Below are 25,371 nucleotides of genomic sequence, written 5' to 3' on the forward strand. Positions count from 1 at the left end.
GTCTGTAAGCTGCGAGGTTGAATGTCTGCGTAGTGGCACTAGGACATTACAGCTCAATCATTCATTTTCTAACATTCTCACTCGTTTTTTTTTTTTGTAAATACCTATGGCGGAAATACTGATGTCATTCACTCACACACATACACGGACATATATAGATACACACAGATATAGGCACAAATACACGCGAGCCCTCCAACACGGAACACGCTCTGCGTTAAGTTACCGTATTTTCCGGTTCATCGGTTGGTTCTTTGTATACGTTGCACTCCCTATAAAAGGCTCGTAAAAAAAAAAAAAAAAAGAAAAGAAAAAAAGTTATTTTGTAAGTCGCGGTTTTGTATGAGTTGCGCCTACATATTTGTACGGTTGATGCGGCGAAACCGGACTGAAACGCTCGCGTATGTGTATTATGACCGTAATATGCGCGCGCGCGAGAGAGCAAGTTTCAACATTTTTGTCGAGGAATCGAACGAAAAATGGAACCGCCGTTGCGAATTTTATTACTTAAGGTCCATATTTATATATATATATATATATATATATATATATATATATATATATATATATATATATATATATATATATATATATATATATATATATATATATATATATATATATATAAAAGATGCGTGTAAGTCGCACCCTTGTATAAAACGTACCAACAAAGTTTTGAAGTAAAAAAAAATAGAAAATAGAATCGGTGTTTCTACACCGGAAATTACGGTATTTCTGAATCGAGGACTGCTAGGACCCGCCGGTAACCGGTCGCTGCCTTTCTGGTCGTAGATGCCCGCGTACAAGCTGGTCGACTACAAGGTTCCGTCGTCCGGGCGATTGGCGGCCCTGCTCTTCACGTACGCCGGGGTGGACTTCGAGTACGTCACCCTCGAGAAGTCCAAGGCCGCCGAGGCGGAAGCAGGTAACGCACCCAGCGTGGACATACACCCCGACGGCTTCTCCGGGCGGCTTCCGCGCGGCAACGAACGTCACGTTGCGTCTTCACAAAAGGGAGTTTTAGTAGATCGTTCAGATAATTCCGATAACCATCCCGATAACGATACAATGCACGTACAGAGGCGCCGGCGGAGTATCGGGTATCGTTATCGGAATCATTGGAACGGTTTACTAAAACTCTTCGTGCAGATTCGCAGAGTTGGTGCGAGACTCGTGAGAGGCTGGTGCACATAGAATCTATCCTTGTGCTAAAATTGACCGTGTTCTATGCAGTGGGATGATCTGTCTTACCGTGAAATGTGACTACTTGTTTCTTCGCTCTGGAGGGATGCTTTGGCCCGTGTAGTGCGACTTAAAATAATAATCGCCGGTACAATGCTCGTGTTCATTCGTGGTCCAGAGGGAGGCGTGCCGAACCTTGACCCATACCTTGGCCTAACCTCGGTTCGCTTTTAAGTATCTATACCGGAACGGCTGGCCACCGAGAGACGGTCGCTTCTTCAATCTTTTTTTCGTACAGACAGTGACGATGGGCGCTGAATATTTTTTTCGGACCGCCTCATTAGGCGAGGCAGAGAGGATGTTGAAACAAAACTAAAACTCCCGTGTGCAAAACACATTAAGAAATGTGACCTCCTACTAATGTCGTCCGGCTATTCCTTTAATTAAGATTTTTGTTTTCTGAAGGCGGTGTATTGGAGGCGACGGGGACATGACCTTTTTTTAACAATTCACGCTTCGTTAATATGATCCAAGCACGTCTTTCGACATATCATTCGGTTAGTTTGTGTGAAAACAAAGTGCAAAACCAAAATTCAGCTACTAAGGAGCGTTACCGCACCCAGGGTTGATTAGCGATTTTATTTATGTGCATTAATCTTATCGGGGGGAACTTAGAGAATGCGCGTGTCGATATCTTGGGCGCTCAATCGTATAACTGTTATACAGGGTGATACAAGGAGACGGCAGGCTCTTTAAATCGACCGGAAAATTCGGTTTCTTAACCTATCGCGCTACGATTTTGTGCAGCGTTGTCCACAGATGGTGCTACGAGCTGATGGTACAAATGAGGCTATAGAGAGTTTTAGTAGATCGTTCCGATACCTCCGATAGCCCCGATAACCATACTATGCATGCGCAAGGGAGGTGGTGGCGGAGTATCGGGTATCGTTATCGGAGTCATGGGAACGATCTACTAAAATTCTCTAGTGTGGACAGCGCATCATCATGGTGTTCGTCATGTTTCTGTACGCGTTCTTTCATCGCCTAACAAATCATAAACAAAAAAAGGCCTAGTGACTTGCGCTTTTAACGCTGCCCGACTGGGAGTTTTCGTAGATCATTTCCTCCGTTCGCAACGTTCTCCGCCACCCGCTAGGATATCCGGAACTCTGCAGTCAAGGCCAGCGGCGCGCATGCGCACTAGCGGCGTCTTCGTTGCGGAGAGGGTAGCGACGTAGGGAAAACGATTCCCTAAAACTCCCTGGTATCTTGCAGCATCGGCTGTGTCGGGACTTAAGCTGAAAAGAAGCATACATTTAGCAGAAGACAGCGTTACTAGGCACGCTAGATGGTTGTTATTCGACAAACTAAAACCAAAGCAAAGGCAAAAAAGAAAACAAACACATCTTAATTGATGTTTGGCTTGTCCTCGTTTTTCGCCCCTGTCTCGGGTGTACTTTTGTATGTAAAAGTATGTACTTTTAAAAGTGTGATTGTAACGTGGGTCAAAATTATGGAAACAAAGAAAAAGTATAACCTGAGAAGATACTCGTCCAGTTCGTGTCAGAAAAGGGCTACACTTGTTTGGATATGAATGGTAGCTTAAACCTTAGAAAGTTTTTTAAGTTCATTGCAAAATAGCTACCGGTTTGAGCCCATGGCTTTTTCTCGGTGTCTTAAATTTCTTGAATTGAGAACTCCAACTGGGAGTATGTAGTTGCCTTCGATAACAGTTATTTTGCGTCGTTGATTTTGAAAACAAAGTGGGTGAAAAATGAACACCCGTGTGGTTAAGCTTTAATACTTTTTTTCTAAAAAAAAAAAAAAAAGTATAAAAGCTTAGCCGACATTACTAAGAATACAGGTTCAACAAGTCGTTATTAAAATTTATTCATTTTGCAATGTTTTGCCTATGTATTGCGTGCGTGGAGTTTGCTGCCAGGAAACATCCTGTGTCTTGCAACCAACCAGAACAATATTTTTTCTCCACGTTAAGTGAATTGTTACAAATCCACTGAATCAATGACCATCTGCATATAATAGACCCTTTTCAAAGGTTGATGAAATAATTGGGTTGTGTGTACCATTTATACAGCCGAAAGTTAGTCAGCTCAAGTGGGCGACTTGTGTCTCAGGGGTAGATGAGAAATTTAGCCAGTGCGGTACAACCGCTAGCTTGGGGTCTTTAACGTGCATCACGCAGTAGTGATACACGACCGCACACCGGTACGATGCTCATCCAGATCGAAACGGGCAGGGGTGAAGATTGAACCCAGCATCCTGGGTTCAATCCCCAGGATCCTGGGAACCCAGGATCCTGGGCGAGCTGGTGAGCGCTAGAACACTCGCCCACCGATTCCCCCCAAAAAGTTAAACAAGCAACATTAGCGTGTAAGTCGCAACCTTGTATAATACGTACCAACAAATTTTTGAAGTAAAAAAAAAAAAAAAAAACAGAAAAAAGAATCGCTGTTTCTACACCGGAAATAACGGTATTTCTGAATCGAGGACTGCTAGAACCCGCCAGTGACCGGTTGCTGGTCGCTGGCGGTCGCATTCTTGGTGATAGGGAGAGAAAATTGGCCTTAGAAAAGCGGGACGAATGTTTGTCTTTTTAGACTTAGGCTAGATGACGCTAGCTACTGCCAGTTACAAAGGACATAGCCATTAACATACATCCATTCATCCATCTATCTATCCTTGGGCACGGGGCGCGCCATTTAATCCGAGTCCTCCCTAAACGCATACGCAACACTCGCTCCAACACGCGTGTTCAGAGTACGTACGTGCCCAAGCAATTGTCAACCACGGCCGGACTGGATTCGCCCGTTTCGTTTTCATGCGGCCTTTTTCGGCGCGGGAGAAAGCGTACGCATAATTCCACGTGAAGATGCTGCGACCCTACTATTTTTCGGTGTTCCATCTTGCTTCTCAACGGGTTTTGTTTCGCGTACCTCGATGGTTACTGTTGTGAGCCCGAATTGCAAGTCGAGATCGAGGACGACCTTTGGCGTGTTATTCTACCAGCTGCCCACAGTACAAGCATTGCGTGAACGAAGGGGATACCGAGGGAGAAACAAGTACAACCGTGTTGTGATTGTGAACGGTAAATCTCCATCTAAAGATGTGCGCACCGCGGGCACTTTAGACCCGAGGGTTATGTACCGGGATGCAGCATAAAGAGCATAGTCCCGGAAGTCGTGCTCACGGTGTTGGATGGGTCTTCGAGGAAGATATAATTCCTGCAACCAGGAAAGCCAGAAGATAATTGGTTTCAAAGTGTTCGTCATTTGCGCCGAAAAGCAGAAATCTAAATGCAGACGTGTTAGCTCCCCAAAAGAATATCATGAACAGACCGAGCAGGATTAACAAAATGGCGCTCAAGCACGCGCTCCCGTACCCTTGACTGCATATCCACAGAAATATGCATCCTCGCAGAAGAGGCCGTAAGAGAGCAAGCGCGAGTTCAGTCCAGCCGTGGACGAACTCGGATAATTTGCGCAGCACTTGTTAGATGGCGCGCCCTTTTGAAAAGGGTCTATCGAGTGGATCAATTTTCTCCGGTTCATGTTAGTCTATATCTGCCTGGAATGTCGTTTTCTCTTCTATAAGAATCGCAGTAGGACCGATAGTATGCGGAAACAAACTTATAACTCTAGAGAACCGTTCGAAATGTGATAAAGGCTTGGCGTGTTCCTTGATCTGTGCGTGCGTTGCCTCCCTCCTCCTGAAAGCGGCGCCCTTCGGATCGCTCCCGGTGCTCTACCTGGACGGCGAGATGCTGGGCTCGGACTACGCCATCTGCGTCTTTATCGCCAGGGAGCACGGTAAGTCTCTGCGGGAGAGAAACCGGCGTCGGGGACCGGCCACCGTCTCGAAATAGAAACATTGTTATTTTATTTATGTACTTACGATGCTACGAACCTTGCGGCCAACGCAAGAGAGAAAGAAAAAAGTTTGTACAAGCGTAACAAACACATTCCAGCACTCGGACGGATTACTACACTAGCGCAGGCAAGGTAGTTGCCTCATGTGTTATCTTTGAAATACCTATTCAACATGCGATACGTGCATGCTAGTCAGGCAAACACTCGCGTAATGCCCACTCGAATGAGTTGAGATCATGGCAGCTGATAGCTTTGTTGGGCAGAGCATTCCATTCAATAATTGTTAAAAAAAAAGAGTACTTGAAAACATCATTTTTATATTTGTAAGGGGCACTCGCCTTGATGTTAGTGGTCCTCTGGGAGCGGGATGTTGAAGGCCACAGGTACAACTAAGGATCAGTCTTCGTCATTCCGTTTCCAGTACAAAAAAGTTCTTTCAGTCTCGTCATTTGTCTTCGCTTAGCCAAAGAGTCAAGTTGTGCCATTTGTCTCATTGCTGAAACAAAATCTCCGCGGTTGTACCTGGAAAAAAAAAAAAAAAAGAAGAAAAACTACAGCCCGATTTTCTACTCTTTCTATTTGAGAATTATGATTTTTCCTTAATGTATTCCACACCCAGTTCGCGTATTCTAATACCGATCGAGCATAGCACTTATAAGCAAGTAACTGATCGCCACTGCTAGCGTGGATAAGTTTTCTTCTTAGGAGTACTAACTTTTTGTAGGCTTTTGCACAAACGTAGTCCACGTGGTTGTTCCATCGCATATTACTGGAAAATACAACACCTACATACTTAAATTAGTTTACCGTTCGCAGCGGTATGCCTTAAATTGTATATCAATATTCTAACTTTTTTTTTTATTTGTAATGCTGCAAAAACCGTTTGGTCAAAATTGATCACCATGCTCCATTTTTTCACATCACGAGTTCAGTTTTTCCAGAGAAGCGTTGCGTAATTCCTGGTCTGCAATCGTACACACATTAACGAACAGCATGCAATCATCTGCAAATAGTTTTATATGAATGGCAGGATTTAATATTTGGCTATATCGTTGATATATAAGAAGAACAAAAGTGGACTTAATACGGATCCCTGTTGTACCCCCGAATAAACAGGTTACGCAACAGAACATGCATCATTGCTGCAGACATACTGTGTTCTGTTAGTTAATTATGACCTGATCCACATTATTATATTCTTATTCAACCGCAGGCAATGAAGTTTCTTGATGCATTTGTTATGAGGCACACAATCGAACGCCCTGGAAATGTTTATAAACACAACGGCTACTTGACCGCGCTCATTTACCACAGATGAAAACGCGTACACAATTAATTGTGTGACCGTCGATAGACCTTTTCTGAAGCCGTGCTGATGTTTGTATATTAAGTTGCTTCGTTCCAAGTATTCAGTGGTATATTTTGAAATAATATCTTCCAAAAGTTTAGTAGACGTCGATGTTAAAGATATGGAACGGTAATTTTGAACGATCATTGTGTCCCACGATTTGTGAGTAGGTACTATTTTGCCGCACAACCAATCTGCTGGTAAGCTGGACTGCCGGAGCGAGGCCTGGAAATTTATGACGAGATATCGAGAGGCCAACTCAGCGTGCCTTTTCAAAACTCATTGGAAATGTTGTCCGGCCCAGAAGATTTTTTAACATTAGTATTTAAAAGCAAGTTGAATGCACCGTTTTCTGAAAGGACCAGATCCGACATACGGGATTCATCTGAGCTGCTGATTTGGTCTCCCAGCTGGTCTCATGACGCAGTAAAGACCACTGATCTCTATGTCTATTTGCTGGATCGCGTTTGACCAGCTCCGCCTATGGACCGAAATGCGGTCACTGGCGGCCATCTTTAGGTAGAGTTATATCATCTCTAGCCATCATAGTAATATGGCGGACAGCGCAATGGCGGCCGGGTGCCATAAAATAGCCGTGGATCTAGTACACTGTACCGTGGGAGATAATTCGTGCTTGATTGAAGTTGTTCGACGACGTAGATTCTTGAAACCCGGCGTGAACGGTAGCCTCATCTTTGAGGACCCGGAGAAAGTACTACGAAAGCGCAGCACCGGGGGAAAGCAGCGCAGCTCGCAGCGAAAGCAGACTCCGTAACGGCGTCTGCTTTTGATGCCAATTTTGATGCGACTTTCGATGCGAGCTGTGCTGCTCTTCCCCCGGTGCTGCGATTTCGTGAAACTTTCACCGGGTCCTCAAAGATCGCGCTACCGTTCACGCTGGGTTTCAAAAACATGTTTCGTCAAACAATTTCAATCAAGCACGAAATATCATCCACCCTATTTTGACGGCAGCCTGCCACCACACCTGCCAAAACGCTGTCTGCCATGGATGGATTACAGTGGCTGCAGGAGCTGTACCTTGGCTAGAGGTAATATAACTCTACCTAAAGATGGCCGCCAGTGACCGCATTCGCAGAGCGGGCAAACGCGATCCAGCAATTGTCATAGAGATCAGTGGTAAAGACTGACTGAGAGTACTTATGAAATTCATCTGCTATTCTAATAGGACATGTTACAACCTGAGCGTTTACCTTCACTTGAGATATTTTTTTCCTTATTGAACGAGAAAAAAAAGCCAGAACGTTTGCGGAGATTTCCACAAGAAACGCGAGAGCACAATATCCACAATAATCTTCTCTAGCTTGGGCGACAAGATCCTTCAATTGTTTTCCATACTAACCGGAAGACGTGCTCTCAAACGGGTTGCTTAGCACTTGGGCGAATTTCACCTGCTTCAACGGACATCTTGGTGACCAGCTGTTTTTAGACTTGACGTTTTCTCTGTCTGTCGCCCGTTCAATACACTAAATCCTGGCAGTTTTTATGTTTATTTATTGAGTTCCTTCAAGGATCGCTTTTAGGTCCATTGGAGAGGATAGTTCCCTCTGTGAATGCACAAAAAAAAGAAAAAAAAGAACAGTGTCGGATTTGTAGGACATGCTTTTAGTATGAAATATTCTTAACTTCTTTTATATATATATATATATATATAATATAATAATAATAATAATATAGATAGTATAGATAATATAGAAAGTATCCAGAAATAAAAATTAATTGCCATTCATCAAATTAAGACCATGGTCTTAATTTGATGAATGGCAATTAATTTTTATTTCTGGATACTTTCTGAGTAATCTATAGAAGTAGACTCTAAAAAAGAAATGTTGCCTCCAACTCCCCCTTCTGCACCCCCCCCCCCCCCCCCCCCCCGGGCCCTCCTTCTCTCTCTCAAAAGGTGAAAGCAGCGCAAAAAACGACGGACAGGGTAAAGAAGGACACAGAAAGAGCGCTCTTTCTGTGTCCTTCTTTACCCTGTCCGTCGTTTTTTGCGCTGCTTTAACCTTTTAAGTATGTCATACCAACTCGCCCAGGCTTCAACTTTAGCAACATTTATTTCTCTCTCTCACTCTCTCTCGCTTTCTCTTTGTGTATGATTCGGGACACCGCTCGTCTCCGCTTTCTGAACAAATTCAAAACCAAGCCGATATTGATGACAAAAAAAAAAAAAAGTTTCCATATAAGCCAATCTTCTACTTGAATAGACCACGATGTAATTTTACTACTTTTAGTTAATGGTAACCCCAATAAATTCTGAGTGTCAATAGAACGCCGGTCAAGAATCCTATTTAGTTTCAGTGCAATCAACGTACCCGGAAATATTATTCAAAGGCTGCGTCGGCTTCTCTTCTCGGCTCACCTCCGAAAGGAGCACTTGCAATTGTGTCTTTACGTCATCAGTCGTTTGGCGCTCGGTGACGTGACCATCCGTCGGCGAATATTCGGGCTGGCGTTCGTGCACCTCCAGTTAGCGCAATGACGGAAATTACCGAAAGCCGCGGTCAGGCTGCTTATACATCGTACAAAAAACAGTCCGCAGATACTAGAGAGTTTTAGGGAACCGCTTTTGCACGTCCGATACGGTATGCGATGGGCTCTCCGGTACGATCAAACCGCGCATGCGCTATACCGCAGAAGGCTAGCGCATGCGCAGTTCGTACCGGAGGGTCCATCCTACCGTATCCGATGTGGCCGAAACGGTTCCCTAAAATTCCCTACTGTCTGAGGCGTGTTTCTTCATTGTATAACGGCCCTGTCACAATTAATGGTCATACAAAAACTGTCTGCATACGCGTTTAAAGCATACATACGTCGTATGTATGTACCGTGTATACGCAGATAATGCTGTCATCGTGTCCGGAGCCAACAGAGTGTCTTTTGTATACGTATGAACAGCGCGATTGCACGTGACGTAACTATTTCTAAATCAGAAGATTGGGCGTCTTTGCTGGGGGCGGCTGACGTCACCCGGGATTGTACTGCGCAGGGCTCGAAGGCAAAGACTCGAAGGAAGCTGCCAAGTGCGCGACCATCGTGACTGGGATTGCGTCGCTGTTTGCGAGCGTGCGTCGCACCAAGTCTCAGAACCTCGCCCCTGATGATGACGTGAGTATTTTTTTGTGGTTTTTATTTGGGGATCGGTAGCGTTGGGTAAAGTATATCTAAAAAAGTACTTGGAGTAAAGTATAAAGTAAATTAAAGGTTATGTACTACAAGTAAAATAGTTAGTACACCGAGCGCAATGTACTTGAAGTAAAGTACCTTAAATGCGATAATTTTTTTAAAGTAAAATACAAGCACCTTTTAACGAAACTTTCGTGATACCCAGTCATTCCCCTGCGCAGCGTTCTTTTGCAATTTTTTTTTTTATTGGCATGTATTGTTTTAGGGGTAATCGGCGTGCATCAGTTATTTTTGGAAGTGGCGACGAATATTGGATAAAATCAAGTGTCTACGAAGCAGTTTCTTTTAGTGTCGCTGACAAGTTATTTAGCGCCATAAACTTATAAGGCACTTAGTTGTAACGGTCTTATAGACGATGCAACTGAGAAATGACCTGAGCGATGCGTCGCGTTTCTGGTGAGAGTAGTGTGTTCCTCCCAGCATAACTTCAGAGTTGACAAAGCATCATTTTGTGATACTGAGTTAAGAAGGTCAAATTTAGGGAATGTACTTTGAAGTCGGGAGTTGTACCCTCCTCATAAAGTATAAAAAGAACAAAAACTTAAAGTAAATTACAAGTAAATATATAGAGAACATGCTTCAATTAAAGAACACATTTTCGAAACCTACTTGAAGCAGTATTTGAAGTGCAATGTAATTAATGTACTTCCCAAGACTGGTGTTAGTAAGGTATAATTTATAGCTATCGATGTTCTCATTTATTACAACGTATTCTAATGTATCTAATACGTCGTGAGTTTTTTGGTATTAAATAATATTTATATAGGGTCTTTAGAGGGTGTTTTCACATTAGATTAAGAGGTTACGGAAAATTGTCAGTTCTAATTTTATCGCGATTTTTATTTTCTTGTCCAATATTTTGACCGTTGGAGTAATTATTTTCGGCGCATGGTGGGTCATCATTATTTTTAAACGTAATTTAGAAGAACAACTTTATTTGGTTTGTAGCATATTTAAAGCCAGGAGTGGGAAATTGTAATTTTAGAAATATGCTTACGGGGAAAAAATGTAATACTTGCCGGCGATTTTCTTTAGGTATAAATATTTTGAGTATAAGTTGCGAATTTTTTGTTTTGTTTTTATACTAGTAGCAAAAATCTTAAATTACGTTCAGTGTATTATATATAAAGGACGAAACACGCAGGGTCTGTTTTTCAATGCCTGAGCCGAGGCTGTCAACCTTAAAGTTTACCACGCTAGCGTATCACACCGATTTGATAAATTTTAGGCAATTAAGGAAGTGAACGTCGTCCCTGTCACCATATACCTGTGCCAAAACAGCCATTGATATCGACACTTATCTTTGACATCAAAACGCCCCCCCCCCCCCCCCCCCCCAATCTTTATTGAAATAAATGGCTTAATTTTCTTATTCTGTTAACAAACCCATTGTGTTCTCCTAGGTGTACCCAACGTTCTGCGAAGTGCAATGTAAAATATATGGTTGTATAGTGCAAACAGCATAGACAGTTTTTTTTTAGCTTTGACCGTATTTGGAATGCGTGTGACATGTTTTATTTAATCTGTCCTTTTATTTTGCCGGTAAGGTGCTATGTTTATATACAACTAAGTTTGTAACATGTGGTGTCAAAATTGAGATGTGTTTATTTTACGCTTGTTTCTTTTTATCTGTTTTCTTTTTCTGTTTGATTTGTTTTTCTTTTATGGACTGCCTGTTCTCACACACAAGCACGCAAGTGCTTTCGTGAGGCAGTAATTAATGTATGTGAATGATTTTGTGCTAATAAAACTATTATTATTATTATTATACCTAACACATTGATTGGTACGACAAGACTCAAGTTGCGCGTTAATTACGTTTCAAAATATTTATAGACAGATGTAAAACTATTGATCTCGGCTTTAATTAAAGCGAATGCCAGCAAAAGGTGATTGCAACACTTACTTTAAAGTAAGTGTGGGAATCAGCTTTGTTGGTGCTTTTTCCCGTACCAATAACCGTTAGGCGTGGTACAAGCCATTTAAACAAACGAAGGCGATATAAAGCTAAGTACGGGCACTTCCTCCCCTCCGTTTGTAATGCACATTTTGTTGGAGGTTAATAGTGAAATTTGTTTTTACGGATGTTTAGACAGAGGGAAGGTGATCTGCCTCAAGGGGCGCCTGCAGGTGTCTCCGCTGTAGGTAGCCAGTCTAATACACAAATACTAGCTTGGGGTCTTTGACGTGTGTTGCCACTCAAGTAGAACTGCTGACTTGAGGTCTTTAACGTGCACAATGCAGTAGTTGTTCACAAACGCACACCGGTACCCTGTCTTCGTTTACGCTTACAGAAGCTGTCCGAAGCGAAGGACCTACGGGAGAAGGTGCCCAGGTACCTGAGGTACTTCGAGAAACTACTCAAGCAAAACAACACCGACTACTTCGTTGGAGATCAGGTACGCTCCACGAATTGCGCATTTTGTGTAAAAGCTGGTTTATACAATTGTGCTTGCTTACGACCGAGTTCTAGTGATCTCATACGACGAGCGTTCACGCTGGCACGCTGGCGCCATGTATGAAGTGGTCCTGGAACCGCATTTCACAAAAGTGAAGTTTTTTTTTTCATTATTTACGAGATCAAATGTAGGCACTAATTATGAGAACTAGTCATTTTCAAAATTTTATCCAGTCAAGAAGAAAATAATTGATACGGGGGAAAAATAGAGAATATATACGAAAAAAAAACAACTGTTCGGCGACTACCCGATAGATGGCGCCAGTATTTTCTCGTCGTGAGAGATCCCTAAAAGTTTTAATGCGTTTTAGAAATAAATGAACTGCGTAAAGGACGAGGACAGAGGTAGAAACAAGTACGACACACGGAGCGCAGACTTCCAACTGTTTATTTGGCGCAGACACAACAGTATATATGACAGCAGCAATCAGTTTGCGGTTAAATAAGGTTTAAACATGACCGTCCAAAAAAGAGAATTCCTTGTCTGATAGTGAAACAGATTGCATGCTTATGCAGTCGTGACCTTTCTTTTTAATGAAGTAGGCTTCTACGAGTTTTCTTTCCGTTGCCTCATTTGCTCTTGCGAGAACACGTGTCCTTTGCAAATCAGGATGACAACCGCATGCATTTCAAACAATGTACAGACAGATGTCCGCCTGTGTTGTTTTTTATCGACAGAAAGTGTTCTCGTGCCCTCAGGTTGAAACAACGTCCAGTCTCGCCAATGTATACTCGCCCGCAAGAAAGCGGAATTTCATAGATAACACCGGATGCGCATTCCGTGTAGCGCGTGCTGTGCTCCTTTTTGCATTTGTTGATGTTCACTCTTGGCTTCATCATAGGGCACACTTTACTGAGTTTGCAGGGCGCTGAAAAGACGACCGAGAGACCATAACTGGCCGCTACCTTTTTCAGGTTATGGGACAGGCCGTGGTGGTACGGGATGACATGCATGCGCATTTTTTCTTTTCGCCTCTGCTCATTACTACCAGTTTTCTGCTTCTGTAGCAAGCGCACGCATACAGCAGAGACCAAGTGTTGGGGGTACCCTGCGGCAGTAAGGCGGTCACACTGATCGCGGAAACTGGACGCCATTTCATGAACACATGATTTTTCTAATGCTGAAGTACAGCTAGACATAACGATGGCTCTTTTAACAAGCTTTGAGTGAGCACTGTCATAGGGCAAAAGGCCCTTCTTGGTCCTAGGGTGGTATGACCAGCAGATGTGGTTGTCACTAAACGTTATTTTTAGATCTAAAAACTGGATGGAACCGTTAGTGGTCAATTCATGGGTAAAATTAAGGCCATTGAATGCTGATACGAAGATGGATAGAATGCTAGAAACAGCCTTGTGAATACAATGAGAACCTTCAATATCTAAAAGCACAAGCTAGTCATCGACGTATCTAAAAACGCGCACTACATGCTGATCACAAAGGTGTTGCTGCAAGCGCCTGTCAAAAAAGGACAAATACATATCACATAGCACGGGGGCAACCGCGGACCCGATACAAATGCCGGTCTTTTGAACATAAAACCTCTCCTCGTGCGCAATTACTGTAGAGCTCAAGTAGAAACGCAACAGTTCAAGGAAACTCTCAGTGCTAATACCGCTTTCACTCTGAAAACTAATTTTAATGCGCTCGGTCGTAAGCAGTCGCAAGTGTATGAACAAGGCTTAACATGCACACTCACTGGAAATGCAGGACGTGACGGTAAAGCCCCTCTATACTGAAAAGTAGCGCCATTGACTGATGCTCCGACACAGTCTTACGCCCTAGAAAAATACTACTCCCCCTCTTCGACGTTTCCCTTGCCACTACTACTGATTGGCCGAGCGTCCGTCCGGCTTCGACTCGCCACTTCCGTCCGCCATTTGTGACCTCCCGTGTCGAGGCTTCGCGTTCTCCGGCGGCGTGCATACTACGTTGCCTGCCGTCCGTCGAAGCTTTCTTTTATCGGTAGAGCGTATGTTGCGTGTTTTGCTTTTAGAAACGATATCGAATCGCCGCTATAACGTGGCGTCACTGAATCATTTGCGCGTGTTTACAAAACGGTAATTCACGTTTTTCATCGTGATGTTTAAAACCCGATACTGAGGTGAAGGAAAAAAATGAGGGTAACTTTGAAGTCTTAGAAAAAAGGCACCGGAGAAGACGTCTCAAACTCAACTAATTTTTTTTTTCACCTCTTTCCCTCCTTATATAACCCCGATAGACCAATACCTCCTAGATAAGAAAACCAGTGCTTAATTTTCCTGCGTCACTAAAGAGGGCCACCGCAGACCGGAGATTGGACACAACTACGGCGTCAACTTTTCGCTGGAACTCGGGTTCAATTAGTGAGAACACGACTCCTAGCCGAGCCGATTTTTGTATAATTAGGGTATATTTAAAAGTATATTATTTCTTAGTGAAATGCAGAATGACCATATGCGGGTATGACATCCGAACATACTTTACTTGAGTGAATGTATTACAGTTGGGTGAATGCTCGGTTCACAAATTTGCAGGTGAGCTTTCCTCCGTATCTGTCAAAAGGCCGGTGAGCTTTTCTCCGCACCGGATCGACGGTTTTGCGGTGAGCTTTTCCCCGCCGACCGACGTTTCTCCCACGTTTTTCATCTCGTCGTCACTTTGGCGTGTAAGGGCAGAAACAAAAAGGCACAAGCAGCGATGATATTTGCGAGTCAAGTCGGCGACGCCGATACTATATGGTATACTTTGCTCCGTTCGCAGCATATATGGATCACGGCTTCGCATTCCATAACGGAAGACGTGCGCTATTTCGCGCTTATCGCCTTGGCTCCCCTGCCTGCTCAAGAGCAAATGAGGCTAGGCCGGTATGTCTCACAGTTAACTTTTATTGTATGAATTTTTATAAAGCGGAAGACTGCATCTGATCTCGAACCGTGTGATCCGAGCAGACGCACAACCGAAGCCTCGGCAAAACTCGCGCACCTGCTCCAGACGCGAAGCAATGGAAAGATAAAACCAGTAGCCAAGACGTCAGGAACACATATCCAAGCGAAAACGGGAAAGCTGCGGGTCGGAATTGCGCAGCAAACAGCGATATAGCGAGGGTTTCCCAGCAGCCACATGAAAGAGGGAGAACCTGGCGGAGGGATGAAAAAAACGAGAATTTCTCGAGGGACAGAGAGCGCTACTTTCAAGGGGCCTTCGTTGACGGCCCCGAGGAGTCCCAAGAGTAATCTCGTTTCGCAGTCAATTAGGTTTTGTGACACGAGCCGATAAGAATGCCAAATAACGAAGCAAGAAGCGAGAACATTTCACAATAAACCACGCCATGTGTTTCTTGAGCTGTCAGTGTATAAAGCAGTATTTATACCCGCAGAAGATTACCACGGCATGACAAAGAGGACGTTTTTTTATATGTATTTTTTTAATAGCTTGGGCGATTTCAGGCGTCCCCATTTCTGCAAACGTGTTGAAATTGGGTTGACGTACGTTGTTCTTAGAACTACGAATGAAAAGACGCCCCCTATACTGTAAAAAAAAAAAGTATGCGTGTTCACTTTCCTGTAGAACACGGGTACAGTCGAACAGGGCGAACGATAGAAAGATCCCGGTGCATGACGAAGCACATAATACGATTGGATCTGAACAGATCGTACGCGACCTGCGCAAGTGACACTGAGCAACCGAAACGCCATGCTCATTGTTCCAGCGCACAGCGCATATTTCGGTCTATTCTGAGCTTCGGTCGCCCCGAATCGATTCACTAGGCCTCCATTTTCTTCCATTGTCCAAGTCCCGAACGATTCGCACACGCATGCGCAGTGGCGTCGGCGAATCGCTCGGGGACAAACCGGTCGCGTCAAATCGACACACTATGATGCGTCATTCACACCGGTGATTGAACCGGAATCGCGAAGCGGTTGCGAGCGCGGCCACGTAAAGATTCAGTTTGGTTTCATGCACCTTTGATGATGAAAAGGAGCGCATCCGCTTCGCGGTTGCGATTCGAACGTCTGTGTGAATGCAGCATAAAACTCCCTATTCGCTTGGATCCTTGAATTGCTCGCGGTGATTGGCTTTTTCCATGTTCTGCAAACAATTTTTAACCTCCAGGCGCTTTTTTTTTTAAGAGTTACTTTTTAGACATTTTAGCGGATCTGGTTGCCGCTCACACAAATTTAGCTCAAACGCCAACGCTGCGCCCTGAACCGAACAGAAAGCTGACAGCGCTTCTCTATATAGCTTTCGCCACGCTTGCACGGGCGCCGATCGTGTAACGATCCGTCTCGCCTTCAAAGAGCGTCACTCGGCAAGTGTTTGTGGGCCGCCAAATTTAGCAGGCTGTATTCCTGGCTTGGGTCTCGTACCACTTTTGGAAAGCTCACCTTCTTCACGCGTGCACTTGAAGTGTATAACCGCTGGTCGAACCGACGCGGCGAGGCGCCGTGTCCCTCTGTCTCTCGTGCGCATGCCCGGCAGCTGACCTGGGCGGACCTGGCGGTGACCTTTTCGTGCCAGCAGCTGCTCCAGCGGTTCCAGGGTGCCCTGGATAGGCACTCGCAGCTCAAGGCCCACTACGAGCGCGTCACGGCTCTGCCGCGAGTCAAGGCCTTCCTGGCAGAACACGCGGCTGCGGCGGATCGCTAGCAGCCGGTGGTCCGGGGGCGTCGTCGATTGTTGTGTTCGGTTTATTTATTTATTTATTTTTATGAAGGGCACCGGTGTAAACGCATTCGATGCTCGCAAGCAGGAGTGGGAACCCCTGGTAGCGCAAGATGACGGCTCGAACATGGAGTTGTGATTCCCTTTGAAAACGGAAACCGGTCGGTGCCGACCTTTCTCACCCTGTACAGAGTTTGTGAACGTGTCAGCGTTCAGAAGGTACTACGGCTCGGAACAGGAAAGAAGCACTTGTGAGAAGTACATTAAAAGCCCGAACCCCATATTAAAAAAAAAAAAAAAAGAAGAAGAAGAGAAGGAAGCTATGCAATGCAGGAATTTTGGCAAAGTGTCAGTTTAATGTAGGCTTTTAATCATCATTTAAGAATACTGGAGGTCCTGTAGGGCCCAAACAGACGTAAACCCAACAAAAAAAAAAAAAAATGCAGACGTAGCTTTAATGCAAAAAGAAGACACTAGCAAAACAATATAACAATGAGAAAGTAAACTTGGCTCGGCAAGTGCGCATAAACATTCAGCTTTAAGAAAAAAATTATAAGAAAATGGGGTCCCAGTTCAAAGAAAGTTGAAGGTATACTTCCGAATCAGCGTTAACGTGTCGGTGTATTGTTGATGAAAATGTACTGGGTGCCCCACTCTCGTCATTAAAATAATAAAGGAAGTCCCCTGGTCCCGCTATGCAAACGAGCTATAAACACTGCAGCGACCAATTTTGTGTTTTGAGCAGCGAGGATGTTTCTAGAAGGACATATATGAGAACAGGTAGTACTGCAAAAGATTGCGCGGGTCGTCGGAACGCTGATTTAGTTTTGTGTATCGACGGATGGTTTTCGACAAGAGGGGTGCGTCTGTCTATGCTGTTTTAAATTTACATGTTTTGTCTCACAAGCCAACAGTGTTTGCAAACGGTAAGGTGCAGTTTTACGCTGCCGGGTACATCTAGGGTTCTAATGTACAATTCTTGACGCTCGAGCGCACACTCCAAAGTTAATTCGCATGACCATGCCAAAAAAAAAAAAAGGATATGCTTCTGTACGGTGCATTGTTTGTGACAATAAAACACTGGCTCCCGCATGTTTAGGTCCATTCACAGAGTAGCGCTGGACTGCGTTGTGGGGGCTAATTACGTCTGGATACGGCTTCGAGTTACTATGGCAACTCTGCGTTGCGTCGCTTGGTTTCTTTGGCAAATTCGCAGCCACGTCTCGACGTCAAACGTAGTCAAACGTGCGAATGATCCTTCGTAATTCACGACGGTCGCTTTTACAAGCACAGCTGGGATTCGCTTTTGTTATGATTATTAAGTTGACCTTATCATGTAACTCAACGTAATGCTAATGTTCAAGAATACACACAATTCCTGAAGCAACAAAAATGAAAACCGAAATAAAAAGTATGCACACGAAGTGTTTTGTCGACATCAATGTCTCGTCTTTACATGGGACACGGAAGGCCAGAGTTTATATCACCAGCGCTTGTCGCATGATATCACTCGCGGTGAGGTGTTTCGATTATGGACTGTGACGTAAATTAAAACCTGGATATATTTTCCGCCGTTATTTCAAGGGGCCATGAAACGCTTTTTCAACTTCTTTCTCCTTAGCTTTAATCCTGAACTCAAAAGCGAAATGAGAAATCACGTGTTCGTGACTTGCTTGTACTGCACAAGCTTCCACCGTGCTTTTTAAGCCCACCTTGCAACATGTCATTCGCGAGTGATGATAAGTTCCGTCAGGGCACTCATTGGCCACGAACACGAATCCAAATATTCGTCGACGGATGGATTGTTGACGGGCGCATACGTCCGAGTGACGCAGTGCTCGTGTCCAATGCGTGAGCTGGGGTCGGCAGACGTGCTTTGGCTACCGTGGATGCATCACAGCGAAAAGTGCAGAGTACTCAAAGGAAAGGAGGTATGAAGTAGTGCACTATATTTTTTAAATATTTCGTAGCAAAAAGCAGGCTTTTTCCGCTTTCTAATATCTGTTTTTGGCCCACTAAGCGATTAGTAAAATCCCAACCTAAAATGATTTATCCCAGACCGAAATTCCTTTCATGGCCTTATTAATGCAGGCAAAGAACTGATTTTAATAATTAACGAAGACACGTAAACAATAATTACATTAAAATCGACAACAGGCGCACAGCTCATTTGAAAGGCTTTTTATATTTTGTAATAAAAACATCGTGAAAACTCGTATACAATCGTACAGGGATTTTTTTAGTAACAAAATCGTTGAAATTATTGGCAGCTTAAAAAAGACAGGGCATGACGTCTCCCCAGCATCTTATTATGGCTCCACATCCAATGAGGTTCTGGCCGGCAAGAGCGCCGGAGCGTCCACGAATCGGAAAGCAAGAAGTCGGAACATCATAAACCACGCCCCGCATTTAAGCTGCCAGCTGCTATAAGGATATCTTGTCCTATCTTGTCAATGCTGCGTCCCTATTAATTGCATTTTACTTCCAAACATCACGTTGCAAGCAAACATAAGAGTACGGCAGCGTACCCAGCGCCAACGCAGACGTTGCAAGGGTCCCAAGCACGCATATTGACCGCAGGGGCAAATTTAGGGGGGGGGGGGGGGCGGCGACCGCCCCTCCCTTCCCCCTTTTCCTGAGATCCCCAAGGTCAATTAAAAAGAAATCATTGATATACATTAGCCAAAAGTTTAGTTTTTGGTGACATAGCAAATATTGGGTCAACAAAATAGACCTAGGCAACGTTTGGACCGCCCCCCCCCCCCCCAGGCCGAACGCCTACCGCCCCCCCCCCCCCCCCCCCCCCCGCCCCCCAGGCCTGACCCATAAATCCGCTCCTGATTGACCGTGAGGTTTCACGCATTCGTTTCTTTACCATGCCATCAGTACATGCCCACGAATAAGCTACAGGGCACAGGAGCGCCGGCTCGTCTGAAGTTGTCGCCCTACAGCCACGCCTTTCAGAAAACCCTGCATGCATTCTGCTTTGACATTGACACGGAACGACAATCATTTATTCATTTTAACGCGACAGCGAAGCTGTGTCGCAGAAATTCCGGCGTCGGCGTCGGTGGCGTTGTGACGGTAAAATCCTGATTGGTCGATAGGGTCATGACATCACGGACACATGACCCCGCGCTGGAATTTCAAACAACCCACAACGCTCACATGTAACGTGACGTCACGTGTGGAATGCAAGTGATGAAAAAAACATGCAATGTAATGCGGAGTAAATGTCGCCGCATGTCTCGTATGACTTCACTTCATAAAGTAACATACCCTTTAAAGGGAAAACGCCACCAGGTGGTGCTCCAGTCTTTGACGTCCCAGAGAACTTTAGGTTTATAAAAAAAGAATGAACAAAGGCCACTGTAACACCGCTGCATGAAATGTAGATGAAGCGTTTACCCGCCAATTCTCTACGTGAACGTCAAAAGAACGAAGGAGTGCGAGATATGTTAAAATGTTTCGAGTATTCTTGTAAACCAACTTGCCTCCTCCAAGATGTAATATTGTACAGCCGAAGGCCCTCGTTAAATCTCCCACTTTGTGTAGCATTTATGCTTTCTAGCACTGGTGACATAAGCAAGCTCAAAAGGCTTGCAAAGATGGTGCGACCGGAAGTCGCTTGGGTCGCAAGCGGCAGTTCATGTTCGCAAACAGAAAAAAAAAAAAAAAAAGTCTTCATTTGCCTTAAAAAATTTGAAGAATTTTAGGTGGGTTTCAAACCCACGACCCTTGCCAGTGCAATGGGGGCTGCTAAGCCTGGGGTCTTTAACGAGCATCACGCAGTAGCGATACGCGACCGCACGCCGGCACGAGGCTCATCTGGTTCGAAACGGGCAGCGTGGAGATTGAGCCAATTGGCTCAATCTCCACGCTCAATCTCGCGCTATAGAACCCAAAACTCCTTAAGGAGTTTTGGGTTCTATAGCGCGAGCTTTCGTTTTACGTGCTCCGAGCTGCGATGCGCGAACACACTCGGCCACCGTCGCCTTCATTGAAGAGGTCGGGCATCGGTGGGGGAATGGGACGGTTGCCTTTTGGCCACTGAGACTGCGGAACCATCGGAGCCGAATACCGCTCGCCTTCCTCAGTGGCCAAGTTGGTTCACCTGCGAGTGCATTTCGGGGAAAGAGAAATAGTTCTAGCTAGCAAGCATTTTTGTTTTCGTAAGCCACCTCTTTTGTCTGAGTATTTTCATGTCAAATAAGATTATTATTATTTTTATTCTTATTAAATCGTAGGCGAGAAGGGATCGCCTCTATCCGGGATGTATACAAAGAGTAACTCGGCCCCATCGTACATCGGAATGGCCGCACAGTTCCCCGCGCCGCGCGCGGAATCGCGGGGTCGCCGAGAAGTCTTGTGGTATTTTCAGAGAAGTTCTATTGGCGGAGCATCCGTCAGCGCCCTTTATTCAAAACTGGTGCCTAAAAAAAAAAAGAAAAAAAAGAAAGAGACATTAAAAAACCAAAGCTCCGCTTTATGCCCAAGTAGCCGCCTCGGTGCATAAGACATTGAGCGGAATGTTTTTTTTTCTTTTTTAAGAGGTGAAGTTTTTTTTTCTCCATTTTTTATGTTGTGACAGGCTATACATGGCATGAACGTGACGTCGTTGCATCATGCTGGTGGTCGTTCCTGCTATAGTCCCTGCCAAAACAAACAAACGAATTCACTGCTGCGAAATATATGCCGGAGAAGGTGCGCACTCAGCAGCAAGTCCACCAAATAGCCGCTGAAGTGACGACAATGCACGCCACGTACAGCTTACGAATGAATGCAACCGCTGCGGCTTCAACGGCAACTGTACGCGACGTGTACACACACTTGCAACCGCATGCAACCACACGAATCAACAGCCAATGAGAAACGAACTTTAGCTCTTGCTCCTAGCCGTTTGTAAGCAACCCAGCTGACGGTTTCCTGCCCGACGCGAGGTCCTCAGACTCCTCACCGGAGCAGCCGGAGGTTTAGGCTGTGGCGTACAGTCACGAAGATCTGCTGTGCGCCTACAATAGCTGTGTAAAGACTGGTTCTAACATCTGAAACGAACCCGTTATCCACGACTGCGTCTGTTGTGACCGGAGCGACCGCTCTGCTTTGCGCGTACACTCCTGCAACCACTGCAACAAGCGCAGCGGGTCGGCAGCACGGCGACCGCCTCTCCGCCGCCGTCAGCTGTTTCAGCGGTGCCTCTAAAAAGAAGAAGACGCGCTGTCCCTCACCTGCGTAACAGAAAATAGATATACCGTCTTCTATGATCACAAACTTGATTTCTTTTTTCAGGATACGCTTGCAGGGTAGTGCATTAAAAAAAGAAAAAAAAGGTGCAGTACGCCATCTTGCACGATCACGACTTTAATACACGACTTTGCCAACAGTACAAATCTCGCCACACGCCTTTTCTACGATTATAAAAGACGATGCAATCATAGCAGTGATACAGCAACGTAGAAATATAATTTCGTGATCAGATAGACGTTGCGAGCGTTCAGGATTGCTAACACTAATCACCTTTCTCGGGTGATGGACACGCGGGAAAATTCGCGTCCTTTATACGGTACGCACCAGTGATACCTTGAACCTGAGGAAACGCATGGAATGCGCCGAAAAAGAAATCCGGGCGATTTTCGAGGACACAGATGTTAAGAAAGCACCACTGTAGTCGAAGTAAACAAACACGACCGCATGGGCGTTTCTGCTGTCTTGAGAGTGTCGCCACGAGATCGTTGCACGAGTAGGGGGATCTTCCCTTCTAGTACGTGCTGGGTTATCATAACGACACAAGATGAAAATTCACGGTCAAGAATAGCGCTTTTACGCGGAACGATGAGCTTCCACCACGCCGTCCACATCGACGATCAACACCGACGCCATGTTTGCAGATAGGAGGAGCCTGGCACGACCGGCATGCAATGCGCGCGACCGAGCTCTCCTCGACCTGCGATTGGTCTGTCGTTGCGGTCGTTCCCGAACGTAACAAAAAAGTTCAGCCCGGCTCAACTCCTTGCGTTGCGAACGAACACGAACGAACACGAACGAACACGAACGAAACGACCGTTTGGCGCTTCGTTGCTATGGTAACTCGTCGTGCCAACCGGTTGCATTCGTTCGTAAGCGAAGTGGTCACTCCGAACGCAACTGTGTGAACGGGCCTTTACACAGCGAAGCAAAGCCAAAGGTACAGGTGCGGCAATGTGAGTTCGCCCTGCCGCTTTCAGGCCGGGGCGGCACAAAAGTCACGAGCCCCTGGAACGTCGAGCTGTTAAAAAAGAGGTAGAATGGGAGGCCACATTTCCTCTTGTGCCGCCTTTAATTCTTTCGGGTAGCACTATAGACCTCGTGTCACGGTCGTCATGTTAAAATATGGTGTAGCTGGGTTGCGCAAAAAAAAAAAAAACATTTTAAGCGTAACTGCAATAAAAAAAAGTATAGCCAAGAAAGAAAGAAGAACTAATAGTACAAACCCCTTCAATTCTAGTGCCTTCCAGTCGGCCAACAAAGTGATTGTTTTTTTTTATGTTACCCAGACAGCTACGTCGAAATTCAACATGGCGACCGACAAAAAAAAGTCTATACACGTTATTACATCAATAAAAAAGTTTTCGCATGATTTAAGCGCTGCACGTAGTACGCTCTTATAAGATTTGGTTGTCGGGGAAGGGAGAAGCGACGCTTTTGGCGTTTGAAGCGTGTAAGTCTCGATAAAATAACATAAAGCTAATCTAAGCTGCACCTATACAGATTTCAAACACTTTACTAGTGGGAATACATCCTACTCCACTCATTTGCATTAGACCGCGCCCTACTGCGCTAATTTGTCCCCTGGCGGTTTGGAAGTCTCGCCAAACCGGAGATTCACGCATGAGTGCCGCCCGAGCCGCTCTGTTTCGACGATTTTAAGAAGGATCTGATCGCCAATGCGCTAATAATGGTGGAGACTCTGTGCTATTTGTACGGTTGCATGAACCGCGGATCGCAAGAAAGAATTTGTCCTTCTTTTGTTTTCCTCGGGAGCCAGGCATGTGAGGACGGAATTTATGATATCCTGTTCCTGTTCTCAATTGATGGCTCTTAACTAAATTATGGGGTGTTTCATTTCAGCCGCTTGGAATGGGCAATTCGCTGCAGGTCTGCAGATTTTTACGCCGTTTCCAAAAAGATGGGGCCGGTTCAAACCCATAGAGTTATAACAATAAACGCTAGAGGCTCAGCTGGCGCTAGTGTCTACGGGGCTTCCGGTTGCAAATTGAAGCAGACAGTAGGCAGCAACCAGTCTACGTTTCCAGTCTTCCTGTGAATTTCCATGAGAAAATGTACGTGACATCTTTCTCTTCGCAAGGAAATAATAGAAATTAGCGTCGTTTCTTTACTCGTAACGGGTACTATGTAGCTTTATTCACACGATAAAAGTGCAATTTATTTAGTTAATGTTTTTTTTTATTACTGAGCTATGTTTAAGTTTGCAAAAATTGAGGCCCAGGTCTAAAATTGTACAGCATGATATGTAAATATAAGCTATCAATTCAAGTAAAAAGAACAATTCAAAAGTGCTTAGGGTTTATTCAAGCTATAATAGCATTCACTGCTTCATTTTGAGTATTCATGCGCAGTTTGTTACTAATTCAGTACGTGTTGTTCGTTCCATAACGCCGTGCTTCGGTCTTGTTTTTTGTTCTGATTGTTTGATTTGGCATATATTAGCTCCCTTTTGCTGTTTCGTCAAGCTGATTTACTCTGTGTGCTTCATAGCATTGACTATATGCGTAAATGCGTACCTTATGATACCAGTCTGCAACGTCAACACGTGTTATACCTGTGTATTGTGGGCTATTTTAGCGCAATGTTCGACGCCATAAGTTCTAAAAAAAAAATGCTCCAACACATATTTTTGTACAGCCAATTGTAAAATATTCCAAACTTTTTATTCTGTCACAACGCTAAGTATTATTTACTCTTATATTCGAGCGCGAAGCGAAAACGCATTTGCGTTTTCCCATAGGAATGCATTACCGGAAGTCAATGGTTGTTGTCTGCTTCAAAATGCAACAGCACACTAGCGCCACCTGAGCCTCTAGCGTTTATTGTAATAACTCTATGTTCAAACCGAGCCGGATCCTTTGCGTAACAAACGTGTGTGCTCCAACCCTTTTCATGAGGACGACTTCAGCAACCCGAATTTGACAAGTCAGGAAGTGTACGTCTGTAAACTCCATTTTAGTGAGATATATACATCTACAGGAGACTGCCAGAGATCGAAGAGACCGATAGCCTGAGCTCTCTTTCGCGAGATGGCTTTGTGCATCGCCGTTCGCCATGGTCTATGTTCCTACAATATCAATACACGTGAGGCAAAAGCTCGCGCTGCAGAACCCAGGTATCCTGGGCTCAATCCCCACCCTTGCCCGTTTCCATCTGGATGAACATGGTACCGGCGTGAGGTCATGTTTCACTACTGCGTGATGCACGTTAAAGGCCCCAGGCTAGCGGTTGTACTGCACTGGCTAAATTTCTCATTTACAGCTGGGAGACTCATCGCCCGTTGAGGCAGACCAAGTTCAAGGCTGTGCAAACATACACGCAACCCATTTTGTTTTTTACAATATCGATAACAAACTTGTTCCGATTAGTTCAAAATTTCTAGTTT

General features: G+C 44.8%; 1 protein-coding gene across 1 annotated transcript; it reads left to right on the forward strand.

Annotated features, from left to right (window-relative positions):
- The first annotated feature begins 792 nt into the window (after positions 1-792).
- LOC8033160 (glutathione S-transferase 1) lies at positions 793-17,026 on the forward strand. The gene is made up of 5 exons (XM_029974466.2): positions 793-925; positions 4,917-5,009; positions 9,425-9,543; positions 11,916-12,020; positions 16,539-17,026. The coding sequence occupies exons 1-5, from the start codon at positions 793-795 to the stop codon at positions 16,704-16,706; spliced, it is 618 nt and encodes a 205-aa protein (XP_029830326.2). The 3' UTR covers positions 16,707-17,026.
- Positions 17,027-25,371: the final 8,345 nt, after the last annotated feature.

This window comes from Ixodes scapularis, unplaced genomic scaffold (genome assembly GCF_016920785.2).
Source record: "Ixodes scapularis isolate PalLabHiFi unplaced genomic scaffold, ASM1692078v2 PGA_scaffold0__279_contigs__length_252992795, whole genome shotgun sequence".
Taxonomy (NCBI): domain Eukaryota; kingdom Metazoa; phylum Arthropoda; class Arachnida; order Ixodida; family Ixodidae; genus Ixodes; species Ixodes scapularis.

What these genes read in the sequence shown, in the direction of transcription:
- LOC8033160 (XM_029974466.2), top strand. Translation starts at nt 793, where the DNA reads ATGCCCGCGTACAAGCTGGTCGACTACAAGGTTCCGTCGTCCGGGCGA. An exon ending in GGCCGCCGAGGCGGAAGCAG is followed by an intron (nt 926 to 4,916) that starts GTAACGCACCCA and finishes TCCTCCTGAAAG; the next exon opens with CGGCGCCCTTCGGATCGCTC. An exon ending in CTTTATCGCCAGGGAGCACG is followed by an intron (nt 5,010 to 9,424) that starts GTAAGTCTCTGC and finishes TGTACTGCGCAG; the next exon opens with GGCTCGAAGGCAAAGACTCG.